Consider the following 23094-nt stretch of genomic DNA (forward strand, 5'->3'; position numbering starts at 1 on the left):
AGGTAGCTGTGTTGGTCTGCCATAGTCAAAACAAAACAAAACAAAACAAAATAAAAAATTCCTTCCAGTAGCACCTTAGAGACCAACTAAGTTGTGAAAGGCTGGGCTGGATGAATCCCAAACCGGAATTAAGATTGCCGGAAAAAGTATCAACAACCTTAGATATGCTGATGAAACAACCTGGATGGCAGAAAGTGAGGAGGAATTAAGGAACCTTTTAATGAGGGTGAAAGAGGAGAGCGCAAAATATGGTCTGAAGCTCAACATCAAAAAAACTAAGATCATGGCCACTGGTCCCATCACCTCGTGGCAAGTAGAAGGGGAAGAAATTGAGGCAGTGAGAGATTTCACTTTCTTGGGTTCCATGATCACTGCAGATGGTGACAGCAGTCACGAAATTAGAAGACGCCTGCTTCTTGGGAGAAAAGCAATGACAAACCTAGACAGCATCTTAAAAAGCAAAGACATCACCTTGCCGACAAAGGTCCGTATAGTTAAAGCTATGGTTTTCCCAGTAGTAATGTACGGAAGTGAGAGCTGGACCATAAAGAAGACTGATCGCCGAAGAATTGATGCCTTTGAATTATGGTGCTGGAGGAGACTCTTGAGAGTCCCATGGACTGCAAGAAGATCAAACCTATTCATGCTCAAATAAATCAGCCCTGAGTGCTCACGGGAAGGACAGATCCTGAAGTTGAGGCTCCAGTACTTTGGCCACCTCATGAGAAGAGAAGACTCCCTAGAAAAGACCCTGATGTTGGGAAAGATGGAGGGCACAAGGAGAAGGGGACGACAGAGGATGAGATGGTTGGACAGTGTTCTCGAAGCTACTAACATGAGTTTGGCCAAACTACGAGAGGCAGTGAAGGATAGGCATGCCTGGCGTGCTCTGGTCCATGGGGTCACGAAGAGTCGGACACGACTGAACGACTGAACAACAACAAAAGTTTGTTCTTGGTATGAGCTTTCGTGTGCATGCACACTTCTTCAGATACCAAGAAGAAGTGTGCATGCACACGAAAGCTCATACCAAGAACAAACTTAGTTGGTCTCTAAGGTGCTACTGGAAGGATTTTTTTATTTTATTTTGTTTTGATTTTGTTATGTAAGTTTCCCCCCCGGAAACCAAATATATTAATGTTATGTTGTTATGCACTGTAGTATGAACTAAGTGTGTTATGTATTCCTCTATTCATAGAATAAATATAATAATAATAAAAAATAAACCTAGTAATAAGAAGAGTTTATTTAAAAAAAAACACCCCAAAGAAGACAGAGAAAGAACAAAAGAGATAAATTCTTTTTATATTTATTTTTGTATAAATCTATAAGTGCCCCCGAACTAAAATGGTAATAATGTTATACTGTATATTAATTTGTAAAAAAATGTGGAAAAAAAGATCAGGGCAAGAGAAGGAGGAGCAGAAAGTGTAAACTGTCTCCTTAGATGGATTACAGACAAATTACCAATTAGAAATTTCATGCAATTCCAAACGCTCATCTTACGTAAACTGATTTTATTAACCAGACAAAACGGACCCTTCCAGCCTCCTTATTGTTGCTACGTTTGATCTGGTGGGTTCTTGGCTCGATTGTGTGTCTGTTCCAGAAGCAAAACGCGAAGAGTAATTGCGACTCTCAGCTCAGCTGCGAACTTAGCCTGCAGCCCCTTGTAGTTTGCCGGCAAACAGCTCAAGCTTTGGACCCTCTCGGTGTGACATTACATAATTGCCACTCGGTTGACGCAGCCCTTCCTTCTATTGCCGGCCGTGCCCGCCTCCTCCATGGATCAGGTTTTGTGGTCACACCCCATCAGCAAGCATTGGCCGCCACCCAAGGCACATGAAACCCCAGGAATGAGGCAGGCTGGCACCTGAGCCCAAGCCTGACCAGGAGCCTTCTTGAGTTGGGCAAGGAGGCTGGCATGGAGTTCAGCGCAGCCACGGCGGCCCTTCTGGCTATCTGCATCACCTGCCTGGTGATGTTCTTCAAAGGGAGCAGGCAGGGCAAGAGGGGGCATCTTCCTCCAGGACCTCGGCCGCTCCCCATCTTGGGCAATTTGCTCCACCTGGACATGAAGAATACGGTCAAGTCAATGTTGGAGGTAAGGTCAGCCTCTTGGCTGCTTCAATCGATGTATCTGTGCAAATCTATGGCGCGATGGCATTCGGAGCCCTCTGTACGGTTCTGGCCAGGGGCGTAGCAAGGGGGGTGCGTAGGGGGGGGGGGCGGACCGTCCCACGTTCCATAATGGAGGGGTGACAAATTACCTTTTTAAAAAAATAAAATAAAGAATTTATTGATATTTCCACACAAAACAACAAATAAAAACATACATTCTACATAAAATACAAACACACCACAAAATACAAATAACAATCAAATAAAACTAATACATACCTAGCACCCCACAGGAACACAGGAACACCAATATAATTATTTTAACCTTATTTCAAATCTTACTTAGGGGACTTCCTCACGTTCTCTCTTCTGCGTTCAGTTCGAATTTACTTTAGTAACTTTATAACTATTTTAACCCTCATTAACAATTATTCTTAATCCTCAACTAAAATCTTATCTTATCTTATCTCTATAAACTTATTCATAAGCACAATATCTAATATAAAAATCACAATCTTAACTTCTTATGTACTATTTTAACTTAACATTGTATAGCTATCGCCTATTATATTCACTGATTTCACTTCAAATGTCCAACTTTTCACGTTGTTGGAGGGGTGACAAATTATCAAGGAACAATTACTGCCCTACTAGGTACAGGTAGGTAGCCGTGTTAGTCTGCCATAGTCAAAAGAAAATAAAAAAATAATAAAATTCCTTCCAGTAGCACCTTAGAGACCAACTAAGTTTGTTCTTGGTATGAGCTTTCGTGTGCATGCACACTTCTTCAGATACACTGAAACGGAAGTCACCAGATCCTTAAATATAGTGAGAGGGTGGGGAGGGGTATTACTCAGAAGGGTGGTGGGAATGGGGGATTGGCTGATAGGTGTGGTAAACCTGTTGACGACTGTTAACGACTGCAATTGGTCTTACAGGAAAAGGCAGCGTATCTGAAGAAGTGTGCATGCACACGAAAGCTCATACCAAGAACAAACTTAGTTGGTCTCTATGGTGCTACTGGAAGGAATTTTTTTAATTTTGTTTTTAATTAGTTTAATTAGTTTAATTAGTTAATTAACTAGGGCGGTTCATAAAAACTTTTTTTTTAAAAGCCTGCTCCAAAGGTCTTATCTTACTATACTAGGGATTATATAGCTATATATGAAATGTCATGCATATCGGTTAATATCTTGACCATCCTCCACCAAAATAGCTGTTTACTTGGCCGTTTTCCTATGTCGTGAAGGCTGAAATTTCCGTTCAGTGGAGCACTTACTGTTCCCAACCCTAACCCTGTGGAAAGCCATCTAATTGGACTTTAATTTGATTCTGAGATCTTTTTAGGAGGTAATTTAATTCTTGTTTGATTTTATACCAATGTTATGTATCTGATGTTAGCCACCCTGAGTCCGACTTCGGCCGGGTAGGGCGGGATATAAATAAAAGTTTTATTATTATTATTACTTGTTATTATTCCTTTGTAAGAAAATATGAAATAACATAAAACCATTTTTTGCAGGGGGTGGTGGGAAATCAATGGGGGGGGGGGTTGACAAGAAATTTCCCGCACTGGGTACCACCTAACCTTCCTATGCCTCTGGTTCTGGCTGCGTGACCTTGGAAAGGATATTGTAGAGATGGAAAAAGGTTCACAGAAAGGTTGCCAAACAGTTCAAGTGGGTGGATGGGCTCCCTTGTGAGGACTTCTTAGTTTAGGGGGAAAGCGAGGAAGAAGTGACAGGAGAGAAGTTTATGGAAGTGGAAAGAGGAAGGCTTGTCCTCTCTGTCTCGTAACACTAGATGGAAAGAAGATAAAGCCCCTACCAGAGAAGAATGGCAGATCAAGTTCATGGACTAAGCAGAAATGGCTAAAATTACAGGAATAATCGGAAATCAGGAAGACCAAAATTTTAATAAGGAATGGGGAAAATTTATAACTTATCTTAAGAACCATTGTAAACAGTTAAAATTGTTCCAGTTACAGGTGGGTAGCCGTGTTGGTCTGCCATAGTCGAAACAAAATAGAAAATTCTTTCCAGTAGCACCTTAGACTGAGTTTGTTCTTGGTATGAGCTTTCGTGTGCATGCACACTTCTTCAGATACACTGAAACAGAAGTCACCAGATCCTCAGTTGGTCTCTAAGGTGCTACTGGAAAGAATTTTCTATTTAGTTAAAATTGTTAGTAGGGTTGGAGTAACACTTGTAGTTTAATGGTGACTTTTGGACACAATGGAGAGGTAAAAGATTTGGTTTATCATATAAGATACAGGAGGAAATGATTAACAATAGGAGACCCACAAAGGGGAGAGGGGGAAGTCGAGGAGATTCTCCGGAATCTTGTTTCTATGTCGAATACGTGACTGTGAAATTTTTAATCTGAAAACCAAATAAATAAATTTACATGACACTAGAACTCGTGGGCATCCGATGAAGCTGAATGCCGGACAGAGAAAAGAAATGACTTCTTCAGGCAGTGCACAGTTAAAGTGTGGAACCCCCTCCCACAGGAGGCAGGGGTGGCCACCAGCCTAGGTGGCATTAAAAGAAGATTAAACAAATTCATGGAGGAGGAGGGGGCTATTGATGGCTACTTCTAGCCAGGGTGGCTCTGCCCTGCCTCCGCAGTTGGAGGCAACGATGCCTCTGGGTACCGGCTGCTGGGAACTCCAGGAGGGGAGAGGGCTCCTGTGTTCGAATCCTGCTTGCTGGCTTCCCACAACAGCTGAAAAAAATAAACCTATGCTGCCAATACTCGTGGTAAACCAGTATACAGTAAGCAGCACAAAAACGGTGCACAGCAATCTACCAAACCATTCCACGTTCTGAATCTTATACAGTGGTGCCCCGCTAGACGAATGCCTCGCTAGACGAAAAACTCGCTAGACGAAAGGCATTCGCTAGCGGAAGGCTGCCTCGCAAGACGAATTTTCCTATGGGCTTGCCTCGCAAGACGAAAAAATTGCTGATTTTTTTTATTCCCCCCCCGTCAAACTGCTCTTCCCCCGTTGGTGCTTCGCAAGACGAAATTTTCGCTATACGACAGCACTCACAGAACGAATTAATTTTGTCTTGCAAGGTACCACTGTATTAGTAATCCAAAAATAGAGAGGACAATGCGAGAAATGAATAAATGCTTAAGCCAAGAAAGAACTTAGCATATGAAGTTGAAAGTGTGTAAATTTACCAAAACCTTGAGGAAGAATATTCTGAAGAAGATTAGATGTTCTAGTTAAGATGAGATGTAACATGTAAATTTGAATGTATGAAAATACAGTAAACCCTGGGAAAGATTTTACTGAAGAAGCCCAAAACTGTCCATGGGCGAAACAGGGGACAAACGCCGGCACCCTGTCTAACATTTGTGCGTAACAGCTTCAATATTTCATCTGACTGGACTTACCTTCATCAATATCTACAGGAACCTGGCTAAAGAAACTTTAAAGACTGAAATTTTCCTGTTGCATTAACTTGAATGAGTTTTCTGATTGTGGCTTCTTTATTAGATTTCTCGCATTGTCCTCTCTATTTTTGGATTACTAATATAAGATTCAGAACGTGGAATGGTTTGGTAGATTTCTGTGCGCCGTTTTTGTGCTGCTTTACTGTATACGGGCTTCCCACAACAGGCAACTGTCCAGCCCCTGTGGGAACTGAATGCTGGACCAACCCTTGGGCCTGATCCAGCAGGCTCTTCTTACATTGGGACATCCTTTCTGCACCCCATGGTTCCTGTCCCTCTTTTCTCCCTCTACCTCCAGCTCAGCCAGCGCTATGGCTCTGTCTTCACCATCTACCTGGGCTCTCAGCCCTTTGTGGTGCTCTGCGGCTACCAAGTGGTGAAGGAGGCTCTGGTGGACAAAGCCGAGGAGTTCAGTGACCGCGGGGACTTGCCGGTGATTTTCGACTTCACCCAAGGGGATGGTGAGCATGTCTGCTTCCTCTGCTTGCAGGTGGGGTGGGTGTTTCTGAGCGGGGAGGGGTGTGTGTTAATTCCTAAGAAGAAAGGTGTGAGGGTTATTGTTGTTTAGTCGTTTAGTCATGTCAAATCTAGATATCTCTTTCACACACACACCTTTTAATCTATTTTAAATATTTCAAATAGTTGATAATATTGGAATCAATCTGCTATCTGCCCTCTTATCCCCTCAAAGCTTTTCAGCTTTAGTTCATTATTTTCTTCCTTTAGTAATGTTTTATATATTGGCCAGTTTGTTTGTTTAGTCGTTTAGTCATGTCCGACTCTTCGCGACCTCATGGACCAGAGCACGCCAGGCACGCCTATCTTCCACTGCCTCCTGCAGTTTGGCCAAACTCATGCCAGTCGCTTCAAGAACACTGTCCAACCACCTCATCCTCTGTCGTCCCCTTCTCCTTGTGCCCTCCATCTTTCCCAACATCAGGGTCTTTTCCAGGGAGTCTTCTCTTCTCATGAGGTGGCCAAAGTACTGGAGCCTCAGCTTCAGGATCTGTCCTTCCAGTGAGCGCTCAGGACTGATTTCTTTCAGGATGGATAAGTTTGATCTTTTTGCAGTCCCTGGGACTCTCAAGGGTCTCCTCCAGCACCATAATTCAAAAGCATCCATTCTTTGGCGATCAGTCTTCTTTATGGTCCAGCTCTCACTTCCGTACATCACTACTAGGAAAACCATAGCTTTAACTATACGGACCTTTGTCGGCAAGGTGATGTCTCTGCTTTTTAAGATGCTGTCTAGGTTTGTCATTGCTTTCCTCCCAAGAAGCAGGCGTCTTTTAATTTCGTGACTGCTGTCACCATCTGCAGTGATCATGGAGCCCAAGAAAGTAAAATCTCTCAGGAGAAGGGGCAGGAAAGCGCAATTAGATTCAAAGGAGGGTCTGAATACCTCTCTTAGAGAAAGGCTCTAATGCTTCTCAGTTTGGGCAAAAGCGTAGGTGCCATGATCAAAGAGAGGGAGCTGGGCATGTTTAACCTGGAGAAGAGGAGATTGACAGGTGACAGGAACGGGATAACCTCCTAACTTCGAAAGGCTGTCCCGTGCAAGAAGGAGCAAGTTTGTTTTCTGTTGCTCCAGAAAATAATAATAATGCCCAATAAAGAATGGGAATGTGTTGAAATATATATGGAAAAGCTTGGCAAGGTAAATTAATTATTACCAATTCATATTAGCAGTATATCGCAAGGTGCTATTGCTTTGAGCGATGTCTCTAGCCAATGTCTCCTCTGCTCCCCAATAGGGATTTCCATGTCTCAAGGGGAGAAATGGAAGGTCTTGCGCCGTTTTGCGATACACACGCTGCGCAATTTTGGGATGGGGAAGCGCAGCATTGAGGAGCGGATCCAGGAGGAGGCCCAGTACCTGGTGCAAGAGCTGGAGAAGACCAAAGGTGCGTTTGCCGTTCCTTGGGGCAGGTGGGGTTGGGTGGGGCTACACACACCTGCAAAGTTCTGGCCTTTCCACCTGTCCCTTTTGCAGGAGAGCCCTCTGACCTCACCCTCACCCTCGGCCATGCCGTCTCCAACGTCATCTGCTCCATCGTTTTCGGGGACCGGTTTGACTACGAGGACAAGAAATTCCTCACTTTGGTTGGACTGATGAATGACAACTTCCGCATCTTCAGCTCGCCTTGTGCCCAGGTGAGTCTTTGGGAAGGCAGAAAGCCAGGCAAGCCTGGCAGCAGGATCAGGTCAATAGGCCCCCCTCTAGCCTGGTGTCCCTGCAGTGGCCAGCTGGGTGCCCTGAGAGGAAGAAGCCCACAAGCCGGATCTGAGTGCAAGAGCCTCACTCTTCCCACTTGTAATATCCAGAAAGTCGCATTTGTCGGCAGCCAGAGGAGGGTGAACATAGCCATTATGGCAAGGGACCCTTTCTTTTCCTTCCTTCCTTCCTTCCTTCCTTCCTTCCTTCCTTCCTTCCTTCCTTCCTTCCTTCCTTCCTTCCTTTTTTCTCGATCACTTGTAGCCGAGTAGGATTGTCTTCCATAAACACAGTTTTATTTTTTTTAATAATTTTTTTATTAGTTTTCACATTAAACAAATCACAAATACAACATACAAACACAATAAAAACACATCGAATACGACAACAAACTAAAAATAAGAATAAAAATTAATAATAATAAAAACTTATACATACCTAAACACGAACACTCAGCTACTTATTGCTTAATGTTTAAATCTAGTTTAAATCTTAAATAGGGGACTTCCCCCGTTCTCTCAACTGCGTTCAGTTCTAATTTACTTTAGTAACTTTGTAACTAATTTCCATCAATCATCATTCTTCTTATTACAATTTCAAATAACTAACTTACTTCATATTACTTATTACTTATTACAGCATTTAATAACATACATCTTTCATCAACATTACTTCTAGTATACTATTTTTATCTAACATCTTATAACTAAAGCCATTTATATTCACTGATTCTGCTTGAAATGTCTAATTTTTCACGATTTTTTAGATATTCTTTAAATTTCTTCCAATCTTCTTGCACCTTCTCCTCCCTCTGGTCTCGGAGCTTCGCAGTCAGCTCAGCGAGTTCCATATAGTCCATTAACTTCATCTGCCATTCTTCTACAGTCGGGAGCTCTTCACCTTTCCAGTTTTTCGCAATCAAAATTCTGGCAGCTGTTGTGGCATACATAAAAAACACTCTATCTTGCCTGGGTATCTCATGATTGGTCATGCCCAACAGGAAGGCCTCTGGTTTCTTACTGAAAGTAACTTTCATCACTTTTTTAAGTTCATTACAAAATTAACTCCCAGAAAGCCTTTACCTTTGGGCATGTCCACCACATATGATAAAAGGTACCTTCCACTTTTTTACATTTCCAACAAACATTACTTAATCGATGATACATCTTAGCTAACTTATAAACACAGTTTTAACAGTGAGTCCGTAAGTGACTGTGGAGGCCAATTCTGGATCCACACGTCCTTCCACAGTGGAGGCATAGGTTTCCGGGCAGGAGTTGATCATGGTGAGGGTTTGCCAAGCGTGCCTTCCTCTTAGCACGTTTCTCCCTTGCGTCCTGAGTTCAAGTGTCTTCAAAGCCCATGACACCTTTGGTCAAGGCTGTTCTCCAACTGGAGCGCTCGCAGGCCAGTGTTTCTCAATTGTTAGTGTTTATACTACATTTTTAAAGATTTGCCTTGAGACAGTCTTTGAACCTCTTTTGTTGACCACTGGCATTACGCATTACGCTTTCCATTTTTAAGTTCGGAGTAGAGTGGTTGCTTTGGAAGACGATAACCAGGCATCCACACAACATGACCAGTCCAACGAAGTCGATGTCATAGCCCTTGATAGCCCCCTTCTCTAGGAAGGGACACAGGGAGGGGGTGCCCTTCAGGGTTTGCAGATGGAGAAGCCCCATCGGTGCTTCCGGGAGAGGAATGGAGGCAGAGGGACAAAGTCTCCATCCCTTGGAGAGAAGCCAAAGTGCAGAGCCAGAGGATTTCTAGTCTAGCAACCTCTTCTCTCGGGGACCAGCCAGATGCCCCGAAGGAAACCCACAAGCAGAGCATGAACACAAGAGCAGCCCTCGTGGTTTCCTGCAACTGAGATTCACAAATACTGCTGCCTCCAGCTGTGGAGGGTTAGCCTAGTTACCCCGGCTACCTGCCATCAACAGCTCTCTTTTTTCCACGAATGTGTCTGATCCTCTTTTAAAATCACCTGGGTTGGGGACCATCACTGACACTTGGGGGACTTTCAGCATAAAACTGCTGTGTGCCCCCCCAATGTGGGCCCCTTTTCTTTCAAAGGGTGGGTTGGGTGAGAAGGCGCTTTTTCAAAGAGCGTGTTTCATGTGGAGTTAGAGAAAGAGCCACTTCCATTCCTTTCCTCATGTTCCACGACCAAGCAGCATGTGGACTTAAATCGAGCCGCACCCACCTGATGCCCTCCAGATGTTTGGAGCTGCTGCTTCTGCCAAAACACCAGGTGGGTGAAGGCTGACTGAAAACACCTGGATGCTGCTCATGTCCTGTCCTAAGGGGGTGTAGACAGGATTCCTTTGCAGCTTCCCCGACAAATCGAGGACTTCCTTCCTTCCTTCCTTCCTTCCTTCCTTCCTTCCTTCCTTCCTTCCTTCCTTCCTTCCTTCCTTCCCCTAGAGCCTGGTAAAGTCCTCCCCTTGTGTATTTCCTCAGCAAAGTGGAAGCAAATCTCTCCTGACCTTTCTCTATTCATTCATTTATTTCTCAAAAACATCTCTGCTTTCCCATTTTGACATGCACGGGGATTTTGTCTTTAAGTTGGATTGTGGAAGGGAGACTTCTCCCTGAAATACTTTCCCTCCCGCACAAGCCTTCCATCTTTCTCCTCCTCCTCCCTCCCTAGTTGTACAACACTTTCCCCCACGTCCTGCGCTACCTGCCCGGACCTCACAAACAACTTTTCGCCAATTTTGAGAAGCTGCGCCTCTTCATTCTGGAGATGGTCAAGACGCACCGGGCGACCATCGACCCCAACTGCTCCCGCGACTTCATCGATAGCTTCCTGCTCAAAATGCAACAGGTGAGCCCTTGGGCTTTTGGGGGGTGGAGGAGGGTCTAAGTCCCAGGTGTTGCTCCCGTCCCTTGGCTACGTGCTTCTTCTCACCTGGGGCTGGCAGGGAAAGGGCAGAGGGGGCATTCCTGGCTGGGGGCAGCTTCCTGGCAGCTTCATAAAGGGCAAGGGTGTGTTCTGCCATGGACAATGGAAGCCTTGCCTCGCTGCCTGTTTGCTCACCTTGGAGATAATCTCCCCGTCTTTTGGTGGAGGCCAAGACAGGGGCGGGTGGAGGAGGGTAACCTGAGCCCCGTCCCGTGTAAGCCCTGGATTTGGGACGTGTCCAAAGAGGGGTGTGTGTGTGTTGTGCAGCACCATAATCTCACGTTTGCAAAGCTCAGGTGCCACACCAGCCCTGAAATCCTTCTCTTGGGAAGGAGGAACAACAAGCTGGATGAATGCAATATTCAACAGATGCAAATCTCCAAAGAAAGTAAATCCATAATGATCAGTGGAAAGCATATGACGGCTGCAAAGATTAAAAGCCAACAAACAAGAACATAAGAAGAGACTCATGGATCAGGCCAATGGCTCCTCTAGCCCAGGCAGGCGCGTACCGATCCGCTTTGTCACCTGCAGCGGCAAAACCAGGGACCCAGTGGTGGCACACGTGTGCAGCGTCACCGTGTCTGACACACACACCGTGCACCATACGCAGCAATGCATGCGCACTGTGTACAATGCACTGCAATGCCATAGTGGTGCCACTGGGCAGGCCCCAAACAGGCCGCAGGGTGGAGCAGCCTCGCCCCGCAGCCTGCTTGCATGCCGTTGAGCAGGTTTGCAAGCAGGCTGCAGGGCAAGCCCTCTCCGCCCCGCAGCCCGTCCGGGGCCCGCCGGCAGGGTGTGGTGGGGCGGGGCCAGCAGAAGTGTCACCCCCCTTCCCTGGAACCCGAGGCACACCGCCCCCGCCCGTTTGCTCCGCCCCTGAGCCCAGCAGACTCCCGAAAGGGGAGCCCCCAAGCAGGATCTGGGCACAAGAGCCCTCTCCCCTCCTGGGGTTTCCAGCAACTGGGATTCTGAAGCATTGCTGCCCCCAACTGCGGAACCAGAGCAGAGCCATCCTGGCTAGGAGCCACTGACAGCCCTCTCCTCCTCCTCCTCCTCCATGAATTTGTCCAATCCTCTTGTAATGCCACGCAAGTTGGTGGCCACCATTGCGTCCTGTGGGAGGGAGTTCCACCGTTTAACTGTGTGCCACAGCCTCTGCAAAATATCACTTCAGAGGAAAGTGTGTAACTCGGAAAGCCTTAGGCAAACTGAGATGAGTATCTTCCTTTGCAACGCCACGTTCTTGCACAATGTGTTAATTAAAAATGTTTGGATACTGCCTTCCATTAAAACTTCAAGGCGATACAAGATTGGCAATACAGTACGATAAAAGCAAAAGATTAAAATCCAGTTTATTCAGCTATGACCAAACAATTATCCATGGCCTTAGTGCCCCTGACCAGCAAAGCCCCTGGGGAGTGTGGATAAATACACTTTCAGAAGGTGTCAAAAGTTGGACACTGCTGGCATCTGTTTTCGTTAGACAGCTCACATATCTTTCGAGCTCATTCCCCAGGTATTATAGATCACAAATATATTAGATGTGCCTCTTTTCAAGTAAGCGGAAATGATTCTTTGAAATATTCTTACAACTTTTTAATGGTTGCACACACAAAAAAGGGTTTGCAAGGAAACTCAGCACTGAATAACTCAGGGAAGCTATGAGCTATGCCATGCAGGGCCACCCAAGATAGACAGGTCATAGCGGAGAGTTTAGACTAAATGTGATCCACCTGGAGAAGGAACTGGCAAGCCACTCCAGCATCCCTGCCAAGAAAACTCCAAGGACAAAGACAACAGGCATATAAAAGTTATGACGCTGGAAGATGAGCCCCTCAGGTCGGAAGGCGTCCATCATACTACTGGGGAATAGCGGAGGACAAGTACAAGTAGATTCAGAGCTGATGAAGCGGCTGGGCCAAAGCCGAAAGGACGCTCAGTTGCGGATATGCCTGGAAATGAAAGGAAAGTCCAATGCTCTAAAGAAAAATATTGCATAGGAACCTGGAATGTAAGAACCATGAACCTTGGAAAGCTGGATGTGGTAAAAAATGAGATGTCGAGAATAAAGATTGACATCCTGGGCATCAGTGAACTAAAATGGACGGGAATAGGCGAATTCAGTTCAGATGAATTATGGTGCTGGAGGAGACTCTTAAGAGTCCCATGGACTGCAAAAAGATCAAACTTCTCCATCCTTAAAGAAATCAGCCCTGAGTGCTCACTGGAAGGACAGACCCTGAAGCTGAGACTCCAGTACTTTGGCCACCTCATGAGAAGAGAAGACTCCCTGGAAAAGACCCTGATGTTGGGGAAGATGGAGGGCAAAAGGAGAAGGGGACGACAGAGGACGAGGTGGTTGGACAGTGTTCTCGAAGCGACTGGCATGAGTTTGGCCAAACAGCGGGAGGCAGTGGAGGATAGGGGTGCCTGGCGTGCTCTGGTCCATGGGGTCATGAAGAGTCGGACACGACTGACTGACTGAACAACAACAAAAGATGGCTGTCCAACCTCTGCATTAAAACCTCATAGGAAGGAGAGTCCACTGCCTCCCAAGGAAGTCTGTCAAATGGCTCTTACTGCCAGAAAGTTCGTTCTAATATTTTGTCAGAATTTCCTTCTTTGTCACTTGAATCCATTGGTTCGGGTCTTGCCCTCTCGAGCAGCAGAAGGCAAGTTTGCTGCATCTTCTACATGGCAGCCCTTCAGCAGAGGCGTAGGACGGTCAGGTGGTAACTGGTGCAGAAAATTTCTTGTCCCCCCCATTCATTGATTTCCCCGCCTGCAAAAATGGTTTTACGTTATTTCATATTTTCTTGATGTTGTTCAGTCGTTCAGTCGTGTCCGACTCTTCGTGACCCCATGGACCAGAGCACGCCAAGCACGCCTATCTTCCACTGCCTCTCGCAGTTTGGCCAAACTCATGCCAGTCGCTTCGAGAACACTGTCCAACCATCTCATCCTCTGTCGTCCCCTTCTCCTTGTGCCCTCCATCTTTCCCAACATCAGGGTCTTTTCCAGGGAGTCTTCTCTTCTCATGAGGTGGCCGAAGTCTTGGAGCCTCAACTTCAGGATCTGTCCGGCCAAAGTCGGGCTCAGGGTGGCTAACATCAGATACATAACATTGGTATAAAATCAAACAATAATTAAATTACCTCCTAAAAACATCTCGAAATCAAATTAATGTCTAATTCGATGGCTTTCCACAGGGTTAGGGTTGGGAACAGTAAGTGCTCCACTGAACTGAAATTTCAGCCTTCGCGACATAGGAAAACAGCCAAGTAAACAGCTATTTTGGTGGAGGAAGGTCAAGATATTAACCGATATGCATGAAATTTCATATATAGCTATATAATCCCTAGTATAGTAAGATAAGACCTTCGGAGCAGGCATTAAAAAAAAAGTTTTTATGAACTGCCAAGTAGGGCATTAATTGTTCCTTGATAATTTGTCACCTCCTCCATTATGGAACGTGGGGCAGTCCACCCCCTACTACGCCCCTGCCCTTCAGATATTTGAAGGTGGCTCTCATATCTATTCTCCAGGCTAAACACATCAGAGTCCCTCAACCATTCCTCAGAAGGCCTGGCTTTCCAGACCTTTGACCATCTAGGTTGGCGTCCTCTGGACTCATTCATTATACCAGTGATGGTGAACCTTTCAGAAACCGAGTGGCCAAACTGCAACCCAAAACCCACTTATTTATTGCAAAGCGCCAACCCGGCAATTTAACCCGTATGTCTCATTTTTCCTGTGTGTTTCACGTTTCTTCTTTGTGACTGCTGTTGCAATAAATAATCCTTCATAAAAGTTATTGCGTTCATTAAATTATCTTTCCATTGATATATAATTTTATGGTATGAGTCAGTGCTTCCCCCCCCCAAAAAAAATGTTTAGGGGTACTCTCAAGAAAATCACCACCAGGGAAAAATAAATACAGTTGAAATCGGGGAAAATAAATACACTGAATTTATTCTCCTGTTACATTCACAAAATGTTTAGGGGTATGCGTCCCCATGCGTCCCTATAGAAAAAAAAAGCACTGGTAATTCTCCAAAACAAAGTGGTATTATGAACCATCAAACCTTGGAAATACATTCCCCCCCAGAAGGTTCCACAATTTTGGGCACTAGAGTACACTGAAGGGCTGTATACTAAGAGCCACCCTCTCCCAGTTTCCAACATGAGATAATAATGATTGTCTGCGTGCGCACATAGAAAGTCCACTCCATTATACTCTCCTTAACAAGGGGAAATGAGACCAAACATTGGAGGCTTGTATATTTACCTACAAAGGGGGTTGAAATCTGTGGCCCGTATCCCACTTTCCAACTTTCTAGCCCCAAAATGTGCTTTATGGATTCTTAGATGTCAATTTGAAGTTTTGCATTTGGCATTATCGGTATTTCTTTAGTCCCTTTTTCTGGTTTGTCACTGGCTTTGATTACCCTTTGGGCAGCCTGGGAGTCATTTTGGGCCCACAGCTGTCCATAGAGGCGCAGGTCAATTCTGTATCCAGGGCAGCTGTCTACCAGCTCCATCTGGTACGCAGGCTGAGACCCTACCTGCCTGTGGACTGTCTCGCCAGAGTGGTGCATGCTCTGGTTATCTCCCGCTTGGACTACTGCAATGCGCTTTCCGTGGAGCTACCTTTGAAGGTGACTCGGAAACTATGACTAATCCAGAATGTGGCAGCTAGACTGGTGACTGGGGGCGGCTGCCGAGACCACATAACACCAGTCCTGAAAGACCTACATTGGCTCTCAGTACGTTTCCAAGCACAATTCAAAGTGTTGGTGCTGACCTTTAAAGCCCTGAACGGCCATGGTCCAGTATACCTGAAGGAGCATCTCCACCCCCATCAGCTTTCCCTGGACACTGAGATCCAACGCCGAGGGCCTTCTGGCGGTTCCCTCACTGCGAGAAGCAAAGCTACAGGGAACCAGGCAGAGGGCCTTCTTGGTGGTGGCACCCGCCCTGTGGAACACCCTCCCATCTCATGTCAAAGAGATAAAAACTACCTTACATTCAGAAGACGTCTGAAGGCAGCCCTGTTCAGGGAAGTTTTTAATGTGTGATATTTTCGTGTATTTTAATCTCTGTTGGAAGCCACCCAGAGTGGCTGGGGAAACCCAGCCAGATGGGCGGGGTACAAATAATAAATTGTTGTTGTTGTTGTTGTTGTTGTTGTTGTTGTTGTTGTTGTTGTTATTATTATTATTATTATTATTATTATTATTATTATTATTTGGAGCTGAGCCTGAGCAAGAGACGAGAGTAAGGCACTATTTTATTTGGGGTTCCCTCCCAGAAAGGGGAACCAAAGACAGGGAGACCTGACTCCCATTTCTGCACCCTTGCCGTCTCTGGTGGCTTCCACACAGCCCATTTCTTTGAGCGTTGGATCGGATTTGTTTCCACAATGCCAGCGAATGTGTGCGCGGGTTAAATGAAGTCAACTGTTTCTTGCACTTTCCTTCTGCTTGGTTTATGGGGAGGTTAGACAATGGTACATAAAACACTCATTCATGCCACAATTTCCAGTGCATTTATTCATCATTTTTCTTGTTGCCCAAAGTCCGGAGTGTTTTGGTGTGTTTTGGTGTGTGTGTGTGTGTGTGTGTGTTGCTAAATCAGCCTTAAATCGTGCAACCTAAATTGGCTAAATCAGCTTTAATTGGGCAACTCGAACTTGCTGGTCTGTGACTCCCTCCCTTTTGGAAAAAGTGAGACTACCCTCCATTGCAGTCCATCCAACCTTCCTCCCCGAGGCATCCCAAGAGGGAGAGGAATGGCCGGCAACGAAGGCAAGACGGTCGGATTAAGCCAGCTGCCAACCTCTCATCTAGCAGATTGAGTTTAATAAGAGTTTCCTGCCATGGAGGAGGGAGCACAGTACGTTTCCGAGCACAATTCAAAGTGTTGGTGCTGACCTTTAAAGCCCTAAACGTCCTGTATACCTGAAGGAGGGTCTCCACCCCCATTGTTCAGCCCGGACACAAATCTAGCACCGAGGGCCTTCTGTCAGTTCCCTCACTGCGAGAAGCAAAATTACAGGGAACCAGGCAGAGGGCCTTCTTGGTAGTGGCGCCCGCCCTGTGGAACGCCCTCCCATCAGAGGTCAAGGGAATAAACAACTACCTGACATTCAGAAAATACCTGAAGGCAGCCCTGTTTAGGGAAGTTTTTAATCTGTGATATTTTAAATGTATTTTAATATTTGATGGAAGCCGCCCAGAGTGGCTGGGGAGACCCAGCCAGATGGGCGGGGTACAAATAATAAATTATTATTATTATTACTATTATTATTACTATTATTATTATTATTATTATTATTATTATAGCACCTGCAGGGTCCAAAGCCTGGGCGATTATATTTTGCAGGAAATACGTCCAAGTCTAGAGGGGTGAGGTCACAGAGAGCTGATAAACAACCCACGCCTCGTCCGTTTGTGTAAGGCTCATACCCATCTCCACCTCTCTCTGCAGGAAAATAAGGACCCCCTCAGCCACTTCCACACCAACTCGCTTGTCATGACCACCCACAACCTTTTCTTTGGGGGGACAGAGACTGTCAGCACCACCCTTCGCTACGGGATCCTCATCCTCATGAAGCACCCGGAGGTAGCAGGTGAGCTGGGAAGGCCATGTTCACACCCCACCTTCTTTCTAAGTGGAAGAGCACACGGTTGTCTTCTCCCCCCCAATTTATCCTCACAACAACCCTGTGAGGTAGGCTAGGTCGAGAGGCAGTGACTGGCAGCCAAGGTCACCCAGGGAGGGGGGTGGGAATTCGAACCCTGCTCTCTCCCAGGACCTAGTCCAACACTCGAACCATTATGCCACACCGCCTATCACATGCCACACGCATGATGCTGACAACATGGGCCTTCTCGGTGGTGGCTCCCGCCCTGTGGAACGCCCTCCCATCAGATGTCAAGGAAATAGGCAGCTGTCTGACTTTTAGAAGACTTCTCAAGGCAGACCTGTGTAGGGAAGTTTTTAATGTTTGATGTTTTATTCTGTTTTAACATTCTGTTGGGAGTGGCTGGGGAAACCCAGCTGGATGGGCAGGTTATAAAAAATAAATTATTATTATTATTATTATTATTATTATTATTATTATTATTATTATTATTTTGTCCGCAGCCAAGGTCCAAGAAGAGATCAGCCACGTCATTGGTCCTCACCGCAGCCCATCGACTGAGGACCGGGTGAAGATGCCGTACACGGATGCCGTGATCCACGAGATCCAGAGATTCATCGATATCATCCCTCTGGGGGTCCCCCATGCCGTGACCAAGGACACCCACTTCCATGGCTTTGTGCTCCCGAAGGTGCTTGGGAATAAAAAATCCCCCCTTCCCAAGGGATGGGAAGTTTATCTTTGGGCTGCTGATGTTGGGATAGGGAACAAACGATTTCTGATTGGTGGTGGCTGTGTTCAATCAAAGCCTGACATCCTTCTGTTCCTATCTCAGGTCACGGTTGTGGCTTGGAGATGGCGCTGCTGTTTCATGAGAGGAAGAGGAGAAAACCCCCCTTCTAAAGAAAGTGCCCTCGTTTTGAACTCTATATCCCATCTAGAGTAGGGTCAAACTCTGAGCCTTTGTGCCACTCCAGGGTGGCTCCTGGAGAGAAAGACCTCCAGAGAAAAGCGGTAGAGAGCTCTGGTGGCAGCAGCAGAGCCTCCCAAGGCAGGGGTAGTCTTTCTTTTGGAAAGATTAATAATAATAATATTAATAATAATAATAATTTTATTATTTGTACCCCACCCATCTGGCTGGGTTTCCTTAGCCACTCTGGGCGGCTCCCAACAGAACACTAAAAACTGAATGAAACTTCAAACATTAAAAACTTCCCTAAACAGGGCTGCCTTCAGATGTCTTCTAAAAGTCAGATGGTTGCTTATTTCCTTGACATCCGAGGGGAGGGCGTTCCACAGGGCGGGTGCCACTACCGAGAAGGCCCTCTGCCTGGTTCCCTGTAACCTCACTTCTCATAGGAAGGGAACCGCCAGAAGGCCCTCGATGCTGGACCTCAGTGTCCGGGCAGAATGATGGGGGGGGGGAGACCTGAGAGCTGTTGGGAGGCCCCTCCCAGTTCCCAGCACCCTTCACAAACTACAGCTCCCAGGATTAAGACCATAAGAACAGGCTGCTTTGATCAGAATTGCCGTCCAACATTTCTCTGATGAAAATAGGGACGTCCCGTTCCATACTGATAATTTTACCATTTATACCCTGAGCACCAGACTGGGTTGCCCTAGCCACTCTGAGCAGCTTCCTACATGTATAAAAACATAAAACATGAAACATTTTTTTAAAAAACCTCCCCAGGCAGCATTGCCTTCAGATGGCTTGGGGGTTGGATAACTCCATAGGCTCCAACGAAAACAGGGACATCCTAAGGAAAAGTGGGACATTCCAGGTTCAAATCAGAATCTGGCATGGCTTCTCTAAATCAGGGAGGTCCCTGAAAAATAGGGACACGTGGAGGGTCTGGATCAGGCCAATGGCTCTCACAGTGGCCAACCAGATGCCCGTTATGGGAAAACCAGCAACGGATTTTCAGAAGCATTGCTGCCTCCCAACTTCTTGCATGTTGCTTCTCCTTTGCTTTTCCTCTAAACTAAAAAATTCCCAAAGCTGCTACCTTTGAGTCTCTCCACCCCCTGGATGCCATCGTTCTCTTTTCTGAACCTTTTCCAGCTCTGCAATCCTTTTCAGGGGAGGCGCGGCTGGAGCTGAATGCAGTGGCAGACGTCAAAGCGGCATGAGGGTGCTCTCAGTGCCTGGTGTGGCCGTACAAGGAAGGGAGCCCACATTCCGGGGCGTTTCTGAACCTCGTCAACTTGCTTCTCCCCTTTCCCCCCCCCAACAGGGCACCAACATCATGCCTATCCTTCACTCTGTCCACAAAGATCCCACCCAGTTCAAAAACCCGGAAGCTTTTGACCCTACCCACTTCCTGGACGAGAAAGGCAGCTTCCGCCGACGTGATGCTTTCATGCCCTTTTCTGCTGGTGAGTTCCTAGTTGGGGGTGTGTGTGGCAAGATAGGCAGTGGGGAGCGGGGAGGTGTAAGGGATGGGCCCTCGTCTTGCCCCCCTGGATTGTTTTGTAAACAAAATCTGCCCTTTCCCCCTTATGGCGTACCCAAGAGCCTGTATAGAGTCCTTAAGTGGGTTCCCTATCAGTAGGAGAAAATAACAGAGGCCAACCAGAGAATATTGAGAAGCAAAGCAGCTATTAAGCCTGATCTTTATTAAAGCTGTTGCAACAGGATCCCCCACTCACCACACGCAGGGAGGGAGGGAGGAGAGGAACCCAGAACATTGGTCGAAACAAAATAGAAAATTCTTTCCAGTAGCACCTTAGAGACCAACTGAGTTTGTTCTTGGTATGAGCTTTCGTGTGCATGCACACTTCTTCAGATACACTGAAACAGAAGTCACCGGACCCTTATACCCCTCCCCACTCTCTCACTATATATAAGTGTCTGGTGACTTCTGTTTCAGTGTATCTGAAGAAGTGTGCATGCACACGAAAGCTCATACCAAGAACAAACTCAGTTGGTCTCTAAGGTGCTACTGGAAGGAATTTTTAATTTTGTTTTGACTATGGCAGACCAACACGGCTACCCACCTGTAACTGGAACATTGGTGTGCAAGATCTTATATAGATTCTTGAAATTGCCCACCCTGTAGCTCAAGACCACCCCCCAAAACATCATACATACATCACAGAAGGAGGTGGTCTCCAGCAAAACCCTGTCTGGCAAAAAACCTGTCAATGGTCACTGACTGGATCACCCGGGCAGCCTGGCCATTCTTTTGTAATGATAAATACTTAATTCCTGCGCCAGGTCACAGGCCATCCAACTACTGCTTACAAACCTCCAAGGAAGGAGAGTCCACCACCTTCCACTTTCAAACAACTCTTACCCTCAGAAATCTCTTCCTAATTAGTTTCACAGTATCCTAGGATCGTAGAATTGTAGAAGCCCGTTTTGGAGCTCCAACCTGCAACCCTGAGACTAAGAGTCTTGTGGTTTCCTCAGGCCCTTGGGAATTAATCTGCCTCCCGGGGGGGGGGGGGCTGTTCTTCTTTCAGTGGAGCGGGCGGGACGTCGCCCTGATAAATAGGCCACTAGAGAGCAGTTTATTTGCAGAAATTTAGATGCTGAAATGCCTGCTCGGGAATGCAAAGCCTTGAAGGAACTGCCGATTGGTTTGTTTTTTCTCTCCTCAGGGAAACGCTTGTGCCTGGGAGAAGGTTTGGCGCGCATGGAGCTGTTCCTGTATCTCACCAAACTCCTCCAGCGCTTCACCTTCCAGCCCACCTGCCCCCGCGAGGAGCTGGACCTCTCGCCCGTGTCCAGCGGCACAGGGAACGTCCCTCGCCCCTACAGATGCCTCATCGTCCCCCGCTGAGCCGCCCCTCTTGCCGCTCGCCCCCCCATCTCCTAGCCCAGCCTTCCCCGGTGGGGTGAAGCTCTCCTGGTGTTTCTGGGGGCACCACCTTGGGGAAGGCACTGCCCTCCATGCCAACCGTAGCCCAGGTGGCTTTCTTTACCTATAGCTGGAAGCTGGCCGGATCTTTTGCAGGGGGAGGGAGGGCTTGGCATTTTCTTAGCACAATGCAAGATGCAGAAGGGAGTGCAGGGCTCTGAATGTGCCCACCCCCATGCAGGAAAAGAGAGACTCCGTTGGCCTGACTCAGTGGCAGGCAGTTCCATGGGTGCCTGCCTATGCAGCTTTGCATGCCTGAGTCAGGGTGCGGGTGGCTTTCAATTTCAAAATGATGGGGTTAATCTGGTGCAGGCCGCTTGCCAGGAGCTCACCCAGGCAGCGACATTTTAAAGGGGCATCTCCAATCTTGAGAAAAGCACCCCAGAACCCTCTGCAATGTGACGAGAGCCCCTGGGACCCTCCATCATGATACTGCTTTGGGGTACGAATTCCTTCCCTCGGAGAGCCATTATTGCTTTCTGGAAACTCCAGACTGGGATCGTGCCCAGTTTCCCCTTGCTCCTCCTCCACATTCTTGCCCTGCCCAGCAGAAATATTAGGTCTGGTAATCTCTGGTGTGCTCTTTCTCAAGAAGTCTGTGTAAGCATTTATGAATAAAGGACTCCTCCTTCTAAGGGCTGAGAGCTGGGTTGGTCTTTGCAATGCCTCCTCCAGGCCGAGATGTCCATGTCTTCAGCAGCAGGAGGGCTGTGGCAGGAGCACAGTGGGTGCAGGAGCTCACCAGCAGGACAGGGCAGTTTGGCTCCCAGATGACCTGCTGGTCTGGTGTTTGCTGCCCCAGCGATGGGCTGGCGGCGACGTTTGGTGCTGTGCCTTATAAGGGGCCAGCCAGTGGTGTAGCATGGAGGCGGTTGCCCGGGGCACAGAATGGTTAGTGGGTGCAAAATTTCAACACCCAGCAGTGCCTCAATACAGCTGCGCTCCTCCTTCCCTGTTCTCAGTTGAAACAGCTTCTCCATGTGAGCCTGGAAGTGACCTCTCCAGACAACGACTCTTCTTTTCTTATCTTTGTGGCTGCGATCTCCTGGGCGACTCGGACACTGTTAGGCAGTTGAATGCGTGGTCCCGGGCACTGGCAACCCACGCTATGCCACTGGAACCAGCTTCTGCCAGCCGTGGACCAACTCCCTTTCTGCATCTTGGTATTCAGGGCACTTCCAGGTGGCCTGTTTGTGGAACACTCATTCTGATTTGTAGGTGGGGGGTTAGATGCTGTTAAGGACACAAGAACGTAAAGATGTAAAGAGAGCCTGCTGGGTTGGGCCATTTAGTCCAGCCTGTTCTCGCAGTGACCTGGGAATCTTGATAGACTGCCTCTGCAACTGGAGGTTCCATAACAAGAGCCTGGCCATTGGATCAGGCCAATTGCACCGCGGATTTGTCCCATCCTATTTTAAAGCAATCCAAACTGGTGGCCATCACAGCCTCCTGTGGATGGGAGATCCACAGTTTACCTATGTTGCATCAAAGCAAGGGGGATTCCACACTTCCCAGTGGATTTCCCCGTCTCTTTCCTTACGGCAAAAAGTCAGGCGTTTGCAGGGAAGCGGGTTTGTGGTGCAAGACCCCTGTAAACATTGCCTCACCTGAATCTGCCAGCATGTGACTGAATCCCAACCCACAACAGTGGCATCTGGAAGCAGCCTTAGTTTCAGCTGGGATTGAAACGGCTGAGTCATTTTTCAAGCAACCCTTTCCAGAGCAAATATTTTATTTGTAAAAAAAAAACACAAACAAACCCCAGAGTGCCGTGACCTCCCGGCCTTTCATGGTTGTGTAGGGCGTAGATGAGATAACTGAGATGTCGACACATTCTCAGCTGAGGCCTTGGATGGGTGGGCAAGTTTAT

At 47.0% G+C, this 23094-nt stretch overlaps 1 protein-coding gene across 1 annotated transcript; it reads left to right on the forward strand.

The window, feature by feature from the left end:
• The first annotated feature begins 1903 nt into the window (after positions 1-1903).
• LOC117051849 (cytochrome P450 2F2-like) lies at positions 1904-21827 on the forward strand. The gene is made up of 9 exons (XM_033158543.1): positions 1904-2104; positions 5885-6047; positions 7341-7490; positions 7580-7740; positions 10452-10628; positions 17202-17343; positions 17862-18049; positions 19596-19737; positions 20965-21827. Exons 1-9 carry the CDS (start codon positions 1925-1927, stop codon positions 21144-21146), a joined length of 1485 nt encoding a protein of 494 aa, XP_033014434.1. The 5' UTR covers positions 1904-1924; the 3' UTR covers positions 21147-21827.
• The last annotated feature ends 1267 nt before the right edge of the window (positions 21828-23094 follow it).

This window comes from Lacerta agilis, chromosome 8 (assembly GCF_009819535.1).
Source record: "Lacerta agilis isolate rLacAgi1 chromosome 8, rLacAgi1.pri, whole genome shotgun sequence".
Classification (NCBI taxonomy): Eukaryota; Metazoa; Chordata; class Lepidosauria; order Squamata; family Lacertidae; genus Lacerta; species Lacerta agilis.